The sequence below is a fragment of the Centrocercus urophasianus genome, unplaced genomic scaffold (assembly GCF_019232065.1).
Source record: "Centrocercus urophasianus isolate 14NV4802_14NV808 unplaced genomic scaffold, USGS_Curo_1.0 seq_14, whole genome shotgun sequence".
Classification (NCBI taxonomy): Eukaryota; Metazoa; Chordata; class Aves; order Galliformes; family Phasianidae; genus Centrocercus; species Centrocercus urophasianus.
In genome coordinates, this window is record NW_024884586.1 from 42,947,637 (window position 1) to 42,963,979 (window position 16,343).

General features: G+C 41.8%; 1 protein-coding gene across 1 annotated transcript in view; it reads left to right on the forward strand.

Annotated features, from left to right (window-relative positions):
• The window catches only part of RCOR1 (REST corepressor 1), an 82,915-nt gene extending 67,988 nt beyond the window's left edge, over window positions 1–14,927 (forward strand). Inside the window, exons 7-12 of the mRNA XM_042813745.1 lie at window positions 516–594; window positions 5,257–5,451; window positions 6,466–6,543; window positions 7,249–7,306; window positions 7,834–8,063; window positions 10,547–14,927. Coding sequence (XP_042669679.1) covers window positions 516–594; window positions 5,257–5,451; window positions 6,466–6,543; window positions 7,249–7,306; window positions 7,834–8,063; window positions 10,547–10,588 — 682 coding nt within the window. The 3' untranslated portion in view covers window positions 10,589–14,927. The remainder of the gene's footprint in view (window positions 1–515; window positions 595–5,256; window positions 5,452–6,465; window positions 6,544–7,248; window positions 7,307–7,833; window positions 8,064–10,546) is intronic.
• Window positions 14,928–16,343: the final 1,416 nt, after the last annotated feature.

The window sequence follows — 16,343 nt, forward strand, 5'->3', positions numbered from 1 at the left end:
TGAAATTGGAGATTGTGACTTAAAAAGAACCCAACATTTTAATGTTTGTTCTTGAGGGAGTTCATCTTGTGCATATCATTCTGGTTAAATGTTAGAGTTGTATGAAGTCTGTGTTAGAACTGCTTGCTGGTATTCTAAGTCTTTGTTTCTGTCTGGGTTTGCCTGAAGTTAGAATTCTCAGTGTCTGATGTTCTTTTAAAGAAAATTTGTTAGCTATGTATCCAGTCTCCACCCAAGCAGACTTATTTTGCATAAGTAGACCACTCTCCACTTTCTCTAAAATAAATATTTCTAGTGTCTTTACAACTAAGAATTTTTTTTACTTAAGAAACAAATAAATGGGGCAGAAGGGGAGGGGAAGCAACAAACCAAAATTGCAGACCCCCGAAGAGCCCACCCTGGTCAAAAAATATAAGGAAAGCTGCTGAATTGCATCCGTGCATTTTTTGGCATGTTATTTATAGAGAAACGGAGCCTCACAAAGTAATACAGTACTATTTACTTTTGTATTTCAGTGAGGACGAAATGGAGGAAGCAAATGGAAACAACCCTATTGATATTGAAGTTGAACAAAACAAGGAGAGCAAAAAGGAGGTATAGCTCTTTTCTTACTACTGTGCAAATGAAAGTGTTTACTTACTAACTGCTTGATGTAGAAGCTGACAGTATCTAATTTTCTTTATTTGTGCTTTGTATGGTTGTCATACAAGAAAAGAATTGTCTTCAGAATTGTTCTTCGATCAAGACAAGTATAAATAAATGAGAACAAAAGTGGAAAATCTGAAGACTTTTCCAGCACATGCTAGTATACTACATGGATGTTTGGAGTCTTTGTTCAGAGTTGGCTGTGTTAGCTTGAAGCACTCTCAGTGGTGGTTGAAGGCAACCTAACTATTTGCCGAGATGGAGTAGGAGCACTTCTGTCCCTCTGTGGATGGCTTGGTGGAAGGGATATAAATCCTTTAAACCTTTAAACCATTCTAGATAGACTAACAGGAGTATATTTGTCTATTATCTAGGCTCTAAGGCAAATTCCTGATCTACTGAAATCCTTGGGGACAGTCCTGAGGGTTTCAGTGATGCCAAGATTGCAGGTACAGTTGTGAATGATAGAGGAGAGAGTTTTTGTATGGACAGTTTTTGTCTGGCAGAGGCCTTGTCATTATGTGCAGAATATTGTGCTTACTTAAAACATATTACTTGAACCTCACTTGAGATGCTTTAATTTTAAGTTGGCATAAAGTTCTGGATGAAGCCATGCAGATAGACGTACACTTCTGAAAACTTAACTCCGTGATGCTCATCTGAAAAGCATATACTTTATTTTCAGGCATGTAACTTGTGGGTTATTTGGCCCCAAACAAAAGAACCTTGCAATTCAGCAGCAGTATGGGTTGTATGTATTTATCAGTGCTACAGGAAGGCGTTTACCCTAAACCCTTCTCCTTGAAGTAACTCCATCTGCTGGCTTCATGTAGCCTGCTTTCTCTCAGTAATGACATCTGATTTATTTTTTTAATAATCTTTAAAAGAGGCTATTTATAGGAAAACAGCACTAAAATTATTTAAAACTGTGACTGCACAACAGGCAAGAGCAAGGACCTAGAGCAGTGTTTTTTGTCAGTCACTATCAGTGAGATTAATTCTTCTAACAAATTATTCTGAAGGGAAGCAACTGGAAAAAATCATAGCATTCTGGTCTGTTCTCTACACATGTGGAGTGCTCCATAGGCTTCCCTGGAACAGCCTTCCACCATCAGTGTCTCTGATTTCCTAGGAGCAGGGTTAATGTGAACATATTTATTCTTACAAGAAGCTGAGTTGTTGAAAGCCTTAACAACACCCTAACTTGAAAGATTCTGGTTAAGTATCAGTGGCATACTGTGGCTGTCCAGAATGTCTTGTGAATAATTAATAATATCATTTGAATTCCCATTTTTTTAAATTAAAAACGTTTCTAGTTAGTATTTCACACTTTATTTTCTGAAAGACTGCATCTGCTACAGACCTTTCAATCCCTTTTATTACTGCTTCCTTCTCGAAACGCCGTCTTGCTGTGAACTTGCTGCAGAAGGGGGGAACAGTAGCTCTTCGCCAGCTTTGCTGCCTCTGCTTTAAGGCCAGAGCAGAGCAGATGGCAAATAACTACCATCAAGATATTTGCAGAAAGTCTTGCATGGGAGTTGAATGCCCCTCTTTGACGCTGCCCTCAGCAACAGCGTGCTCTAACCCAACTCAAAGGTCAGTTGAATTCACCGACTGTGTGCATTTACGCTGGCTGTAAGGGCAGGCAGCCTTCTGGGGGCTCTTCTGGACAGTGACTGGTTGTAGTGCTGGCCAGAACAAAGCTGACAACCAGCTTTGACTGAGTGGAGTTAATTCAGTTTTGCAGTACTTCAGCCTGGGGCTGATTTAAAATGCCTCGAGAGAAGGGAAGAGGGGCTGTTCCTGGTAGTTGCATTTAGTGACTTGGTCAGCCACGCACCAGCAGCCCCAGACTGTTACCGTAAAGAACCTCCCTGTCCCAGCCCCGTGGAGACAGTTTTTCAGCTCTTAAGATGTGTCACTTACTGTATGAGCTGTCGAGAAATACTGGGACTTCTCAGAGTATCTGAAATCTCTCATCTGTGTTTCCTCTTTTGGGGATCATTGGAGGGGGAATCTTCCCTTTTCTTAGTACTTTCAGTATTACTGCAGCTGCTCAGGTTCCCTCAGATGGTGACTCCATAATACAGATGTCAGGGTCATTTCTTAACATCTCTTCCTGAGGCAGTTGCTCCTAGAAATGCCTCCCATTTCATCCCGTGCATGGATTGAGCTTGGTCTTTCCTTTTTAAACCATCAAATCTGAGGAAGCCTTCTTTGTATTAAAGGGGTTTGTATGAAGTGTTTTAGGTAGCAGTGGCAATTTCTGAATAGAGGAGTACTGCTAAATTCTGCATTTTAATTGTTTTTCATGAGTTGATGGTGGCCAGGAAAGCAAGTTTCCAAGATAGGGTAGATTTCCAAAGTCTGTGCAGTATCACTGGAGCTTAGAGGCATTTGGAGCTGTCAAGAACCATTCTGTGATGGATCTGGAGCACAAGTCTTATGAGGAGTCGTTGAGGGAACTGGAGTTGTGTAGTCTGGAGAGGAGGGGGCTCAGGGAAGACGTTATTGCCCTCTACAACTGCCTGAAAGGAGATTGTGGTGAGATGGGGCCTGGTCTCTTCTGTGTTACTGGTGATAAGACTGCAGGCAGTGGCCTCAAGTTGCACCGGGGGAGCTTCACTTTGGTGGACGTTAGGAAGAATTTCTTCTGCAAAAGAGCAGTCAGGTGCTGCAACAAGCTGCCCAGGGAGGTGGTGGAGTCACCATCCCTGGAGGTGTCCAAGAATGTTTAGATGTTGTACTAAGGGATGTGGTTTAGTGGGGAAATGTTAGTGGTAAGGGAATAGTTGAACTCTTTGATCTTGGAAGTCTTTTCCAACTCTGGTGATTCTATGATTCTGCCAGAGCTCTGGCTTTTTGTCCACAACATGGATGAGCTTCACTTTTTTTTTTTTTTTTGCACAGTGTAGAAAAGTCATCTGAAACTTGCTTTCATTTTTACTTGAAGTTGAAGCTTCTGAGATACTTGCAGTGCCAGCATTGCCTGTTGGTCACCTTGTGGCTTGAACTTGATGGAGACATTACTGCATGATCCTGTGAAATTCTGTATGCAGATGAAATATGAATAAACCTGAAACATCTAACCATGTTGAATAATTTACCTGGCTCGGTTATCAAAGTGCTCACTTCTGAAGCAGAGTGCAGAGCTTACCTCATTTGTTTGTAACTAAGCCAGCCTGATTTCTCCTGCTCCCTACTCTCCACTGCAGAAAAGAAATCTGGTCTATCTCCCACAACAATAATAGTTATTTCTTGCTCCTGGGCTTGCCTTAGGCATCATCTCTCATGAATTTCTTCATGCTAGAAGAGGCAAGAAAAAAGTTGAGAACAGACAATTGTCCACATTACTGCTCCAATATGTCTCCTGAGTCCGTGCAGAGTGTGCAGGATATTGTTTGCTGCAGCTGCTCTGGGCTTTTCCAGGCTCTGGGAGGCAGAGCCAAGTGCTTACAGGGGGCTTTGTGCAACCTTGTGTGAGTTTTAGTGTTTGCTAATGAGCAAATGCCACAGATTGGGTAGAAACTGCATGTGGCTGCAAATTAGGAGGGGAACAATAGTGCTAACTGAGGCCAATGTTTTAAAACTGGCAGTGATTGAGTGGAGGATTTCAGATGTGTGGCCTCTCCTCCCTGCTTTCTCTCCTCCTGCCTGTCTTCTTCTGTTCTGTGTTCTGGGCAATATTCCAGCCACTGGATAATAAATCTTGGGTGTGTGTTGCTTATTGAGAGTAACTTCTGGAAGAGATGATTGGTATTAGGCAATCAAACGTGCTCTTTTAAGGTTCTTTAGTATTGCATCTTACCTAGCATACCTGTTAGCAGCGTGCGGCTAGTGCTTTGCTTTAGCCAGAATGCATACAAATTAGTGGTGTGTGAAGTATTCCCTTTTCCAAAAGAGAATCAAATTTTGTTTGTGGGCAAATGGCATTACTTTAATTGAACATTATATATCAGTGCGAGGCAGGAAAACTTAGCTTCCAAGAAACTGCTTAATGATCTAAGAACTGCTTTGTAGTCACCTCACTGCTTCATCTTTAGCTTTTAAATTAGTTTGCTATATCCTTTTCCTGTCTGACATAGAGAAAAGATAACTTTTTATAAACTTTGCTAGCTGTGTTTTTCTCCCGTCTCCAAGTTCCACTTTGCTTTCTTCTGCTGTTCAGCTAAAGTAATGTGTTGAGACCTGATGTCAAAGGCAGGAAGAAAGGTTTTGGAGTCTTTGCAAGTATCCAGAATATTTAAAGGACAGAAAATTCCCAAAATGGGAATGTGCCGAGAAACCGGCTTCTGCTGTGAATGTTGAAAGCTGGCTAGAAGAAAGATTTGTATAAGACAGTGTATGCATGACGTGCTACTTATAGCAAAACAAAATCTTCCCAATTTCAAGCTACTTCTTTCATTCTGCAAACTGAGGATGACTGAAAATGAGCACCTGAAGTATCTTGCTAATCTGAGAGCATAAATCCTTGTTTGAAAAATGACTGGTATCTAGAATTGTGTTTTTTGTGATCACTCTAGAATTCTTGTACAGAGCAGCCACAGCTTGTATGAATATTTACTTGGTCACTCAAAGCTTTTTGCACGTGTTTTATAAAATCTTTCCTAGGTGCCTCCTGCTGAAACCGTTCCTCAGGTGAAGAAGGAGAAGCACAGTACACAGGCCAAGAACAGAGCGAAGAGGAAACCTCCCAAAGGAATGTTCCTTTCTCAAGAGGATGTGGAGGCCGTTTCTGCCAATGCCACAGCTGCTACCACTGTACTCAGACAACTGGACATGGAATTAGTCTCAATCAAGCGACAGGTATGGGTGATGTAGTTGAGGAATAACTGCTAGTTTTGTTGGTACTGCATGTCACATCTGCACAATTCCCAGGAATGTGTAGCTAGATGATAACTGTGCACATCATTATGTGGCTTAATTGACAAGCTGCTGGCCTTATGCTGTAAATTAATGCAGCCTTGTGCTTTCTTCTCTTATGCTTTTGTTCTATGAGATGCCTACTTTGTATCAGAAGTGAAGCAAAGGAAAATCCATAGCACTGACCTGAAGGAACTTCTTCTGGCTCTTGGTGTTTCTTACAGTTCAAAGTTCCTTCCTTTTAACTATGAATTTCCTTCAGATATCATTGATTTCACAAGTTTGATTTCAATCTGCAGCAGTCAATTTTCTTTATCTTTTCCTATGGCACTTTTGGAACAGACTAACGTGCTTTTTTTTTTCTTCTTCTTCTTTCCTAGACAGGCATCATACATACTTTCCTACATACCTTTTGTTAATCTGATGGATCTGTCTTTTAAATGGTTATGGACAAATGTTACGAACAAATGTTTTTTCAAATATCTATTAGTATAGACAGGTTTACTACATGAGTCTGTTTCCTGGATGAGAACATTTTCAGTGTTTTTAAAGTAGAGATCTGGCTCAAGCTCTTTATTAAACTTAATAGAATTGGTATTTTGGCCTGAAGCCTTCTTGGCGCTCTGGGAGAAGCAGAGCTCTCTAGCAGTTTTTGATTCATTACTTGCTGTGAACAGGGCTTTCATCTTATACTGGGCTCTATACAGACCTGGAAGTTGGAGCAGTTATTGCTCCAAACGAGTTGCAGGTAGGATAGAATAAAATAAACAAAGTCTTCTAATATCTTCTAATACTGTAATTGCACCTACATTCCTTTATTCCAAGTAATTGTTTTAATCAGGAAAGATAGGTGATGAGAAGCAGGTTGCTAAGGTGGTGTGTTTCTCCCTGGGGCTGCTGGGAGCTGGCCTGCCAAAGGTCTTCATCCTTGTTAAAGAGATGAAATTTTCTTTACAGATTCAAAATATCAAACAGACAAACAGTGCTCTCAAGGAAAAACTTGAAGGTGGGATAGAACAGTACAGACTTCCGGAGGTAGGATCATGTTCTGACCCTTGTTTCTTGTGGAGATGAAAGCTAATCTGTATCACCATATCAGGGCTGTTCATCTGGTTGGTCAGCTAGGACCAGTGTCTTGTTATCAGGGTGAATCAAGACCTACACCATGTTCACTGTTGTCGTGTAATGGAAGTGGGGATGAGAGGGAAGAAGGAGCAATGCTTTACATGTGCAAATGGATTCTAGCAGAAGTACTAGTATCCCAGATTTTTTTTCAGTGTTGTATCCCCATGCACCTGTGAGATGTGATTGCTTTGCTCTGTGTGCTGAGAAATGAGGAGGTACATTAACGGCCTGTCCTTTCTCTTGGCACTCAGTGCTTTGCTGTTTTTCTTCCAACTCTGGCACCTCATGATGGAAATAATTTGACCAAGATTACAGAGGGTGCCTGTGATAAAGACAAGTAGGTGCTTCTGAAGAGTTTGTGGCTCTTGGTTATCTGCTGAGACTGTTCCCTATCTTTTTATATCATCCGGTGACTTACAGGTGCCGTGTGTCACAGTTAACTGAATAGATGCCACACGCAGCTCTTTGGAGACAGCGCTGCCACTAAAATGAGTGATAGTTTGACTAACAGTGAATTAATTGCTGTGTTTTTGTGAGGCTTTTATGAACTCAGTTACAAGTGGAAGTTGCTGGTTATGTTAATACAAGCTATCTGAATTTTTTTATGCCATCTAGGTTGTTCAGAAATTTAATGCACGTTGGACCACAGATGAGCAGCTTCTTGCTGTGCAAGGTATGGCACTACAAGTGTATTTGTACTTCAGGAGGTTATAATCAAATCTCTTGCATTTCATAGCTGTTTCGGTGCAGCAGCTAATGAAGGATTTTGATGTTGTTTATTAATGCATAAAAAACAGAACTGAACAAGGAAACTGTTGTCAGCCTCTCCCTCAACAATATGTGTTTTACCATATGAGCACTTGCATCTAATCTCTGCTTGTCCCTGCTTTCTGAAAGGGAAACTCTGCTGCGTCCCTGCTTTGCTCTTTGTCTGTGCAACTTCTCAAGCAATACAGCCAGATTTACACAGGTCTTCTAGATTTCATTGTGCCTGTCTGCTACAGCTCCTTTTCCTTCTGCGGGGCTAGTCTTAATTGTGCCTCATGCACAACTGAGACTGTTTCATGCTGGTTTAATCAGAGAAGGACTTGAAAACTAGGCAGAAGTTCAGCTTTGGATCCTTTTGCTGTGACTCGAGCCTGATTTGTAGTCTTTGTGAAAATAACACTTTACTTTTGTTTTTCTTCTTGATGCTTTTAGCAATCAGGAAATATGGACGAGACTTTCAGGCAATCTCTGATGTGATTGGTAACAAATCTGTGGTGCAAGTGAAAAACTTTTTTGTAAATTACCGACGTCGTTTCAACATAGACGAAGTTCTACAGGAATGGGAGGCAGAACACGGCAAAGAGGAGACAAATGGAACCAATAGCCAGAAGCCCGTAAAATCCCCTGATAATTCCACTAAAATGTCTGAAGAGGAAGACGAGGTAAATTCCATTCAAAAATGACAAAGTTTCCAATTTGAGCTCAGTTCATACACATATAGAGGGGTTTGTGTGTGTATCTTCAGTGAGTCAGTTTTTATTTCTAGAATAAATAAAGTGCAGCTGAGATTATTTTGCTTCGGCTCTACAGATCCCAACATTGATTTTGGGAATGCTAGATGTATATGAAAGTGGAAAGAGAGCACTTAGTCTGCAGCCCTCTGATGGTATCTCATCGGTACGCAGACGTTTTAATGATTCTTGCTGCTGAAACCTGATAGGTATTTATATGACTTGGATGTTTTCCCTGCACGCAGTTCTCCAAGCAGTTGTTCTAGGTTTGGCTTTGTGAGACCTCACAGACTTCTGAGGCAAAGCTGTCTTTCATTTTGATCATGGAGTGGTTTCACTTGAGGGAAGGGAAGAAGTCTATAAACAATGAAGTGTGTGATACTGTTTGTTCTGGAATTACCTAGTGGCAAGATTTCCTTGAATTTACAGCAGTTTCTGTGAAGGCATTCTAGAAACAGCCTTTCTGCTCTCCTTGATGGAGGCTCACTGAGGTACTATTTTTCAAAAGACAGTGCGTGCTTAAAGTTGACTAAGAGATTGGTTTAAATACCGAAGTTGGCTATAAAAATGTAATATTGACACATTATTGCAAAAGAAAACTGCACTTAAAGGTTTGTATGCTTAAAAAAAAAATAAAATCTGATCAAGGGCTTCTTTGGGGCTAGTTTTACAAGGCAGCTTGGTGTAAAAGCTGCATCTTCTCAAATGCAGTCAACAATAAAAGGCAAATTTTGGTCTGGCATGGGCTGAATAAAAATAATTGTAAGATTTCTCCATCTACTGGATATTTTTTCCTAAGTTGCCTTGATTGTGGTTGGTTCACTTGTAGATTGCTTCTTGTTCAGATGCTCTGAGAGCAGAACTTCATTGCTTCACAAATCCTAGTAGTATGCTCTCCTAAGATGCTTATGTCTAAGGGCTGGGTCCAAAGATAAGAACAGAACCAAACTCAGAAATACGTGCATTCCTAGAAGGAGGGGAATGAAGTTGTCCTGTTTCTCTGGAATTGGAGGAGAAGCAAAGAGGCAAGTGTACTAGTCCATAGCCATCTTTGAAACGGCCAATGTCATTGCCTTTTCCTGTGACCAGTAGAGCTGTATTTCCTTGTCAGTGCTGAACTTCTGAGCCATTGGATTTTCTGTCTTCAAATGCACTCTTGCTTCTCAAAGCTGAGATCCAAAGAGTGTCTCATTTGCGGTAGAAAGCAAATGTCTGTTAATGGCAGGAACTGGTGTGTGTTGCTGCAGCTAAGTGTTTGGATCCTGGAATGAGGTGAATTCCAGACTAGCTGGCTTAGAAGGAGGAAGGAGACTGGAGGCATGACAGCAAGGTCTGGTGATACGGCTTTGGGACAGAAGTTACAGTGCTCACGCTAACGGAAAGCACCCGGCTGGAGTCGAGCGCGTGCTGAGTTGGTAGAAAGTGGAGCAAAACAACAGGCTGGTGGGAATAGTTGCAGAGCCCAGATAAAAGGAAGATACTGTATAACAGTACACTGTGCCTGCAGTACAGGAAGGGATAGGGACAGCTTGTCTGCACCAGGCTGACGCAGGGTGGCAGGAGCTGCCAGCCGTGACGTACTGCATGTGCTATAAACTAGCACCGTGTGATGTGGCTTCTGGTTCTCAATGAATCCTCTTCTGGATGGTAGGAACTGCTGTGCTGTTGCTGGGAGGAGGGAAGTGCTGGCAGTGTGAAGAGGATTTTAATTACTAAGCCCTCAGCTTTTTGTAGCAGTGCCAGAGTAAGGGGCACAAGGGTGTCCCGTGGTGGAGTTCTAATGCCCACTGAGTTCTCTGAGCATATCAGACCTAAATTTTGCTGCTCAGTGTAGAGCTCCTGCCTTCAGAGGTAATGTAAGCACAGTGCTGCAAGGAGCTGGCTCACTGGTGCCTGCCAGAGTGATTCTGGGCATGAGGAGTGTGACTTGGATTATCACGTAAGCGATCTCTTTGGGCTAGGAGGGGCATTCCTGGCCTGCACTCAAGAGTGCTTCTTTCACAAGCTGCTTGGGTGGGCAGGAGATGATGTTGCTGGCCTAATGCTGCAGTGCCTCAGGTACTGTCTCCTCTGGCATGTGTTGTCTGCATGGCCCCAGCTTAACAAAAGCTTCGTCAGCCCTCTGACTTTTCTGGGCTTTCCCCTTTGGTCTGTTTTCATAGCAAGTTCCTCTTTTTTTTTTTTTTTTTTTTCTTCTGCCCTCCCCTCCACTTTGAAGTGGGAAGGTGAGACATTCTTGGGTCTGGTCTTAATCCTGGTGTGGTACAGAACAGGGGAACCTGCCGTGATTTTCCCCACGTTTGGCTGTTTTGTTGCTTTCAGTACTTGGCGTAAAGTTTGAAAAAGCCTGTGTATATTCATTTGTGAACTAAAAATCTTTTTTTCTTTTTTCTCCCCTTCCTCCTTCCTTCCAGGCTACTTCTGTTCTTGATGTCAGATATGCATCTGCTTCATGAGAAGGTGCTGTAGCCTAGAACAATTTGTGTTGACTACTGTGTTATCCAGGATATCAGGTATTAGCAAACCTCAGACAGCCATCTGCATCATATCTGTGGACAAGCAGCTATTACCAAAAAAAGGCAAACGCTTCCAGTCCTGTGCTACATCTGCCTTAATCTCCCCTCATTCCTTCATACTGCCTCCACTTTCTTTCAAATGCACCCAGATAGCTCAGCTCTCCATCGCATCAACGTCCTGCTTGAGCATGGGGATTTCTAGAACCAGTAACACCTGTCTGTAATTTCGACCAACCTGCAAAACAAAAGGAGCTCCTTAGCAGCCCCACAGTAACTCTACATGTTAGGAGTTCTTATAATACTTGGTCTGTAGGGTATAAGTACGTATTGCTGCATGGCCTTGTGGTCTCTGCTTCCTGTGTATTCTTACGATGACACTATTATTAGTGAGCTTTCTATAAAGGAGAGGCCTGTGCACATGCCAGTGGTGTCGTGTTTGTTCTGAAATGACGGGGCATGTTAACAAGCAATCTTGAATAATGCAAAGTGATAGGAAATGTTATCTCGAAGGTTTGGTCATTCCAAGGTTGTAAAAGTAATCGTTACACTGCTGGTTTGTGCAATTCTTTCCACTGTATTTGTGTGTTCTTGCTTCATAGAAAGCTCCCTAAATGAGCATTTTATTCCTGTATATTTTAATGGCTTTTATTTAGTGCAAAAGGGAAAACGTAACCTGAAACTGTTTGATATGCTTTTTAAACCCTGGCATTCAGCATTTGCATTGTAACTTGTTAAATGAGTGCTACACAACTTTCTTTTTCCTGATCTTCTGCGGGATTAAGTCAAAACAACTTTCTCTGGTGCCTCTCCTTTTTGGAATATGTGCCTTTTTTACATTTGGCTACCATAGGTCACTTCCAGTCCCAGTGTCTCATCCCTCTTCAGGGCGCTGTTTGCCAAAGACATCAAACTACTTCTCCCACTGGAAGTCTGGGCAAGGGTTGGAGAACAAAATTCAACCTTCAAGTAGTTTTTGGTCTCTTGGAAGTTTATTGGAGAAGAGCCGGGTTAATTTCATTGGCCATTTTAACCCCTCTGAAGCACAAGTCGCTTTCATGTTCTGAACCAAAATATGCAATTTAAAATCTAAGAGGTGCTTTTCCAAATACTTGGTGAACGCAGCTTTCAGAACCCCCAGCCCTCTGTGCTGTGATCTGTCTAGCTGGCTTGAGCTGGAGCTGTTCTTGGAAGTCCTGTGTTAGGACTTTGCACCTTGAGCAAGGCAGTTGGCTGCTGAGCAGACAGTATTTAGAGGAGCTAGAAGCAGTATTACTTCTTGCCTGGTGGAAAGCTGCAAAATAACACTAGTCACAAAGCATTTAAAAAATGGTTAATTTAATGATGTTGGAAGAAACCAACAGGTGTCTTTGCGGGTGGAGAAATGGACCTTTGCCTCTCTTCCTCTACAGAGGATTAGGGTCAGGACAGCACGCAGCAGTGTGCGGCACCAGCTTCCTGATGCAACCTGGAGTGAGCTATTCTTGTCCTGCCCTACAGCTGAGGTGCAGTGCTCAGGTCTAGCCCCAACTTGGTGCTTGAGTCGCTGGGCCGTGCTGCGGTGGCTCAGATTTCTGTATGTAAAGCAGCTAGGTCAATGCCAGCTGGCTGCCAGAGAGCTGCAGTGACATCTCTCAGTGGTCACAGCTCAAGGAAAGGCAGGGAGGTGGCCTCAGTTACCTTTGAGGTTGTCTCTTCCTCTTGTGGGGAAAGTGATTCATCGTCAGATATCGTGGTGACACGCAGGTGAAGGAGCAGGTGGGTATTTCTTCGGATGTGCTGCAGCGTTTAGCCCCAGAGGGGCCTGTTTTCGTCACTTCTGCAGCTATTTCTGGGTGTATGCATTGTGGCAGCTCCAGAGAGATCCTTAGAGTTGATGAGGGGCTGGAAGGGAACCAATCCTTGTCTTCTGTTGGAAACTTCTAGTCTCTTACGTGACCCAAGTCTGTGGCAGCATCCCTGCATCTGTCTGTGTGAAGTGGCAGCTCTGAAGGTGGACCTGTGTGCATCCCATTGGTCCTACAGCTGCTGGATAGGACACCGGTTAGCCAGCGAGAGGTAGGACTAAAGGTGGGCAAACAGTACTGTGAACTGAGCTGACAGTTGTGGTGCAAAGCAGTGCTGCTCGTTAGAAGCACCCTAGTGCTAAACTTCCTGCTGATATCAGTGTGCAGAGACAGATCTGTGCCAGTGTGAGGGGACTGTGCAATCATACCAGCTGGTGGAGCTCATCAGTCTGGGCTCCAGCTGGCCACTGAGCTACCTATGAGGACTTCTCAGTTTTTGCCCTCAAATCTGTCCATCTTACAATCAGAAAAGTTGTGTTTTGGCTTCATCCCCAAGGGGTAAGGGGAAACGTGTATAATTTGTGATATTAGGAAGAAAAAAGTTGTTCAATTACTTTTCAGTTGACAGCTATCTTATTGTAGTTGAGACGTACAATATAATAGCACTGTATTTTAAAGGCTTAGTTTTTTTACATTCTCTTTGTTTTTAAATGCGATAAAATCATTTTAGCTTTTGAAAGTTGAGATGGTTTGGTCTTGTTTAGGTGAAGACCCTCTTCCTTTTTAAAAATGGATCAAGCATTAGCTACATCAACTGGTTGCATTCTGATTAGAAGGGTCCACAAAGATAACTACATGAGATAGAATATTCACTTAAATTTTGTTTCTTAAACTATCAATGTGAATGTCATAATTATATATATTTTGTGGAAAATGGGAAATAATTTCTCCTAAGTATAAGTTATTGTGCAAAATATGGTATCGTTAAAGAAAATGATAGTTTAAGTTTTAGTTTTAGAAATCTTAAAGATATAAAAGTGTATTGCATATGCATAAACAAATTTCATTTGTTCTATTTAATTTCTACGTAGTCGTGTAAAGTGCTAGGTAACTTCTTTTTTCCACTTATCCATTAAACAACCTTGTTACTTGAATATGCGTGTTTAACTGGTTTGAAACGGTGATCAATTTTGGTAGTATAATCTTACAACCAAGGGAAAAAAAACACACGCCTCAGTTGTGCTTAACAGTGTAGCAACAATGTACAATCAGACGCGTAAGACTATAGCAGCCATAACTGGTAGTGCAGCCACCGTGGTTGTCGGGATACACTTAATGCCGATGGGGATAATGGAATCCTAATATATTTTTATGAATTTGCAGCCAGGATGTCCCCATAAATATTCACTAGAACACTTTTTTAATAGATGCTCCAAGAGTGAAACTCTTATTCTCTCGCAGCAATGTCCTGACGAACATTTTTCTTTCCTGTACGAAGGCATCTGAAACGTTATGTAATAAAATACGCTCATTGTCACTTTAAATTTCAGTTCTTACTCTCTGAATTGCTGAAATGCTGTCGGTATTCTTGCACACCAAATATGAGCCAAGCAGTGCATTACACTAACTCCAACACTGGGTTTGTCAACATCCATCCCCAAGACAGTGAAGCGCAAAAAGAGTCCTAAGAGATTTCTCTGATAATTGCGTTCTTTTTTTCCAGCCTGTACAAAACTGTGCGTACCCCATTCGATGGCCTGATACTTGCTCTTAAAAAAAAAGAAAAAGAAAAAAAAAAAAAGAAAAAAAAGAAAAAAAAAGTTCTTAGCTCCAGCTTGTCTTCAGCAAGTCAAAATCTAGCGATCTTGTGCAATGCCCCCAAAGCAAATACTTTCTGCCACTCCCTGGATTAATGCAGCTTTTCCTGTTGATAGTAAAGCACAATTGCAGCGAAAGTTACAGTTCAGAAGATGGAAGGTCAGTATAGTCTATGCATGTTGTATAATAATGAGTGTTTACATTCATATTCTCCTAAAATAAAATTTATACTGGAGTGTATAGTATTCCATTATGTAGATTTTATCAATTTTGTTAACTGCTTATAGATTGCTTAAAAGAAGTTTTTTCAAGATTTTAAAAGATGTATAAGGTTAAGTTTGCAAATATAATGGAAATGCTGTATAGCTTTTGAAGTGATAAAATACTCGTTGGGATTTTAAAGAAAGTATGTTGTAATAATGCTGTTGTAAGTAATATTTTAAATGTCTTTTTTGCCTGTTTTGTATTATTCAGCACACTTACTGTGATGAATGTTCATAGCATTATAAAATTGCTTAGCCACTGAAAAGTAACATTTGGTTTTGAATTATTTTACTGTACGAGGAATTATAGTGGGGTAAATTCCTTTGTGAAATTCTACATAATTCATTTTTCTATGATTTCCAATGTTTGCTGACATCAAATAAAAAATTTTTCAAGCCATTGATGTAATAAAACATGTAGTAAAAATGTGATTGATGTAAAACGCCGTTCAGAAACCCATCAGCTGCCTCTCATGTTTGGCCATGGGCACCACCCGGGGGCCTGCCCCATCCTTAGCTGTGGGTTTCCAGTGCCAGTAAAGTGTGGGGCCAGCGATTAGTCACGTCTCCATGTATGAAAAAGCAAAGAGGGTGGGGATGGCGACTGGCCTGGTGATGTGGAAGCACAGGCAGGTTGGGGAGTTGAGGGTGTTCTACTGAAAAGCATCTCTGTCATCTCCCGGTGGTGGAGAGTGCTGTCCCAGCCCTATAAGGAGGCAACTGCTTCTTCAGTGGGGTTTCTTTGACGTGGCTCCTGCAGCCCCTAACCTTCAGAACAAACTGCCTCCTCCTGCCCACACGCTTTCCCCAACCCCAAGCGAAACCAAGAGGAGCAATCGGTATGCAGAGGTGAGAAACCCGGAGCTCACTGTGCCTGAACACTTACTTGGGAATTGCCTGAAGCAAAGGTAAAGCAAACTTGTGTTCCCCAAGAATGTGCTTCCAAGCAAGCGTGGTCTTTGTTCCGTAAAGAATCTGTAAAACAGTGTCCTTTTGGAGAGAAAACTGGGTATCAAACCCATTGTCTTGTTCCCTTCTATACGGTGGTCTGGCTTGGCTGCTGCATCATCTGTGAACGAGTAAGAAATGTCATCTCTGATGTTGCTTTTAGTAAATGGTAAACAAGGTGTGTGATCTTAAAAACCAAACAAAAAAGGCTGCTGATATTTGTGGGAGAATTGTTTGCTTTTGCTGGAGGACTGGGGAGGGAATTACTACAAAAATACGAAGGGAGCTTGTTGCTGAAGTCATCAAGAAGGGAAAATCTTGAGGGCAGTGACATGCAGAATGTCAGAACTTCACCAAAAATGGAGAAATCACCTGGAAGTTTCCCTTACTGAAGTGGGAAAGTTTGCACACCCAGCCTAGAAAATGGCAGCAAAGAGCAGTGACTTACAGAATTGCTCAGCTAGTGTTCAACCAGAGATAACTTAAGGGAGAGGTGAAGAGCTGTTCTCATTTTGGATGGATGTTTTGCTGCAGTTTTCTCTAAGGTAGTTTGGAAGACAGCGTGTGAGATAATGGAAGTAAAATAAACTTCAAAAAATTTAAGAAATGGGGGAAACTTCTGTCCATCTGCATGCTTTGGGAGAGCAGATACATACTTTGTCAGGCCTAGCACGTGGAGCTGTATGGCTTAGCAGGACCTGAATGTGCTTTTACAGTGGAAGATGATTTGGTGTGTCTGACAAAAGTGAGCTGATATCCAAAAGGAAAAGATGAATAGGAGATCCAGGCAGCTGCAGTCTTCTTTATTACCTTGTGCATGCAAGATTTAGAATTCTCCTGATTGAAAGGAGGCTGAGGTGGATTAATAAAATAGAAGAGTCG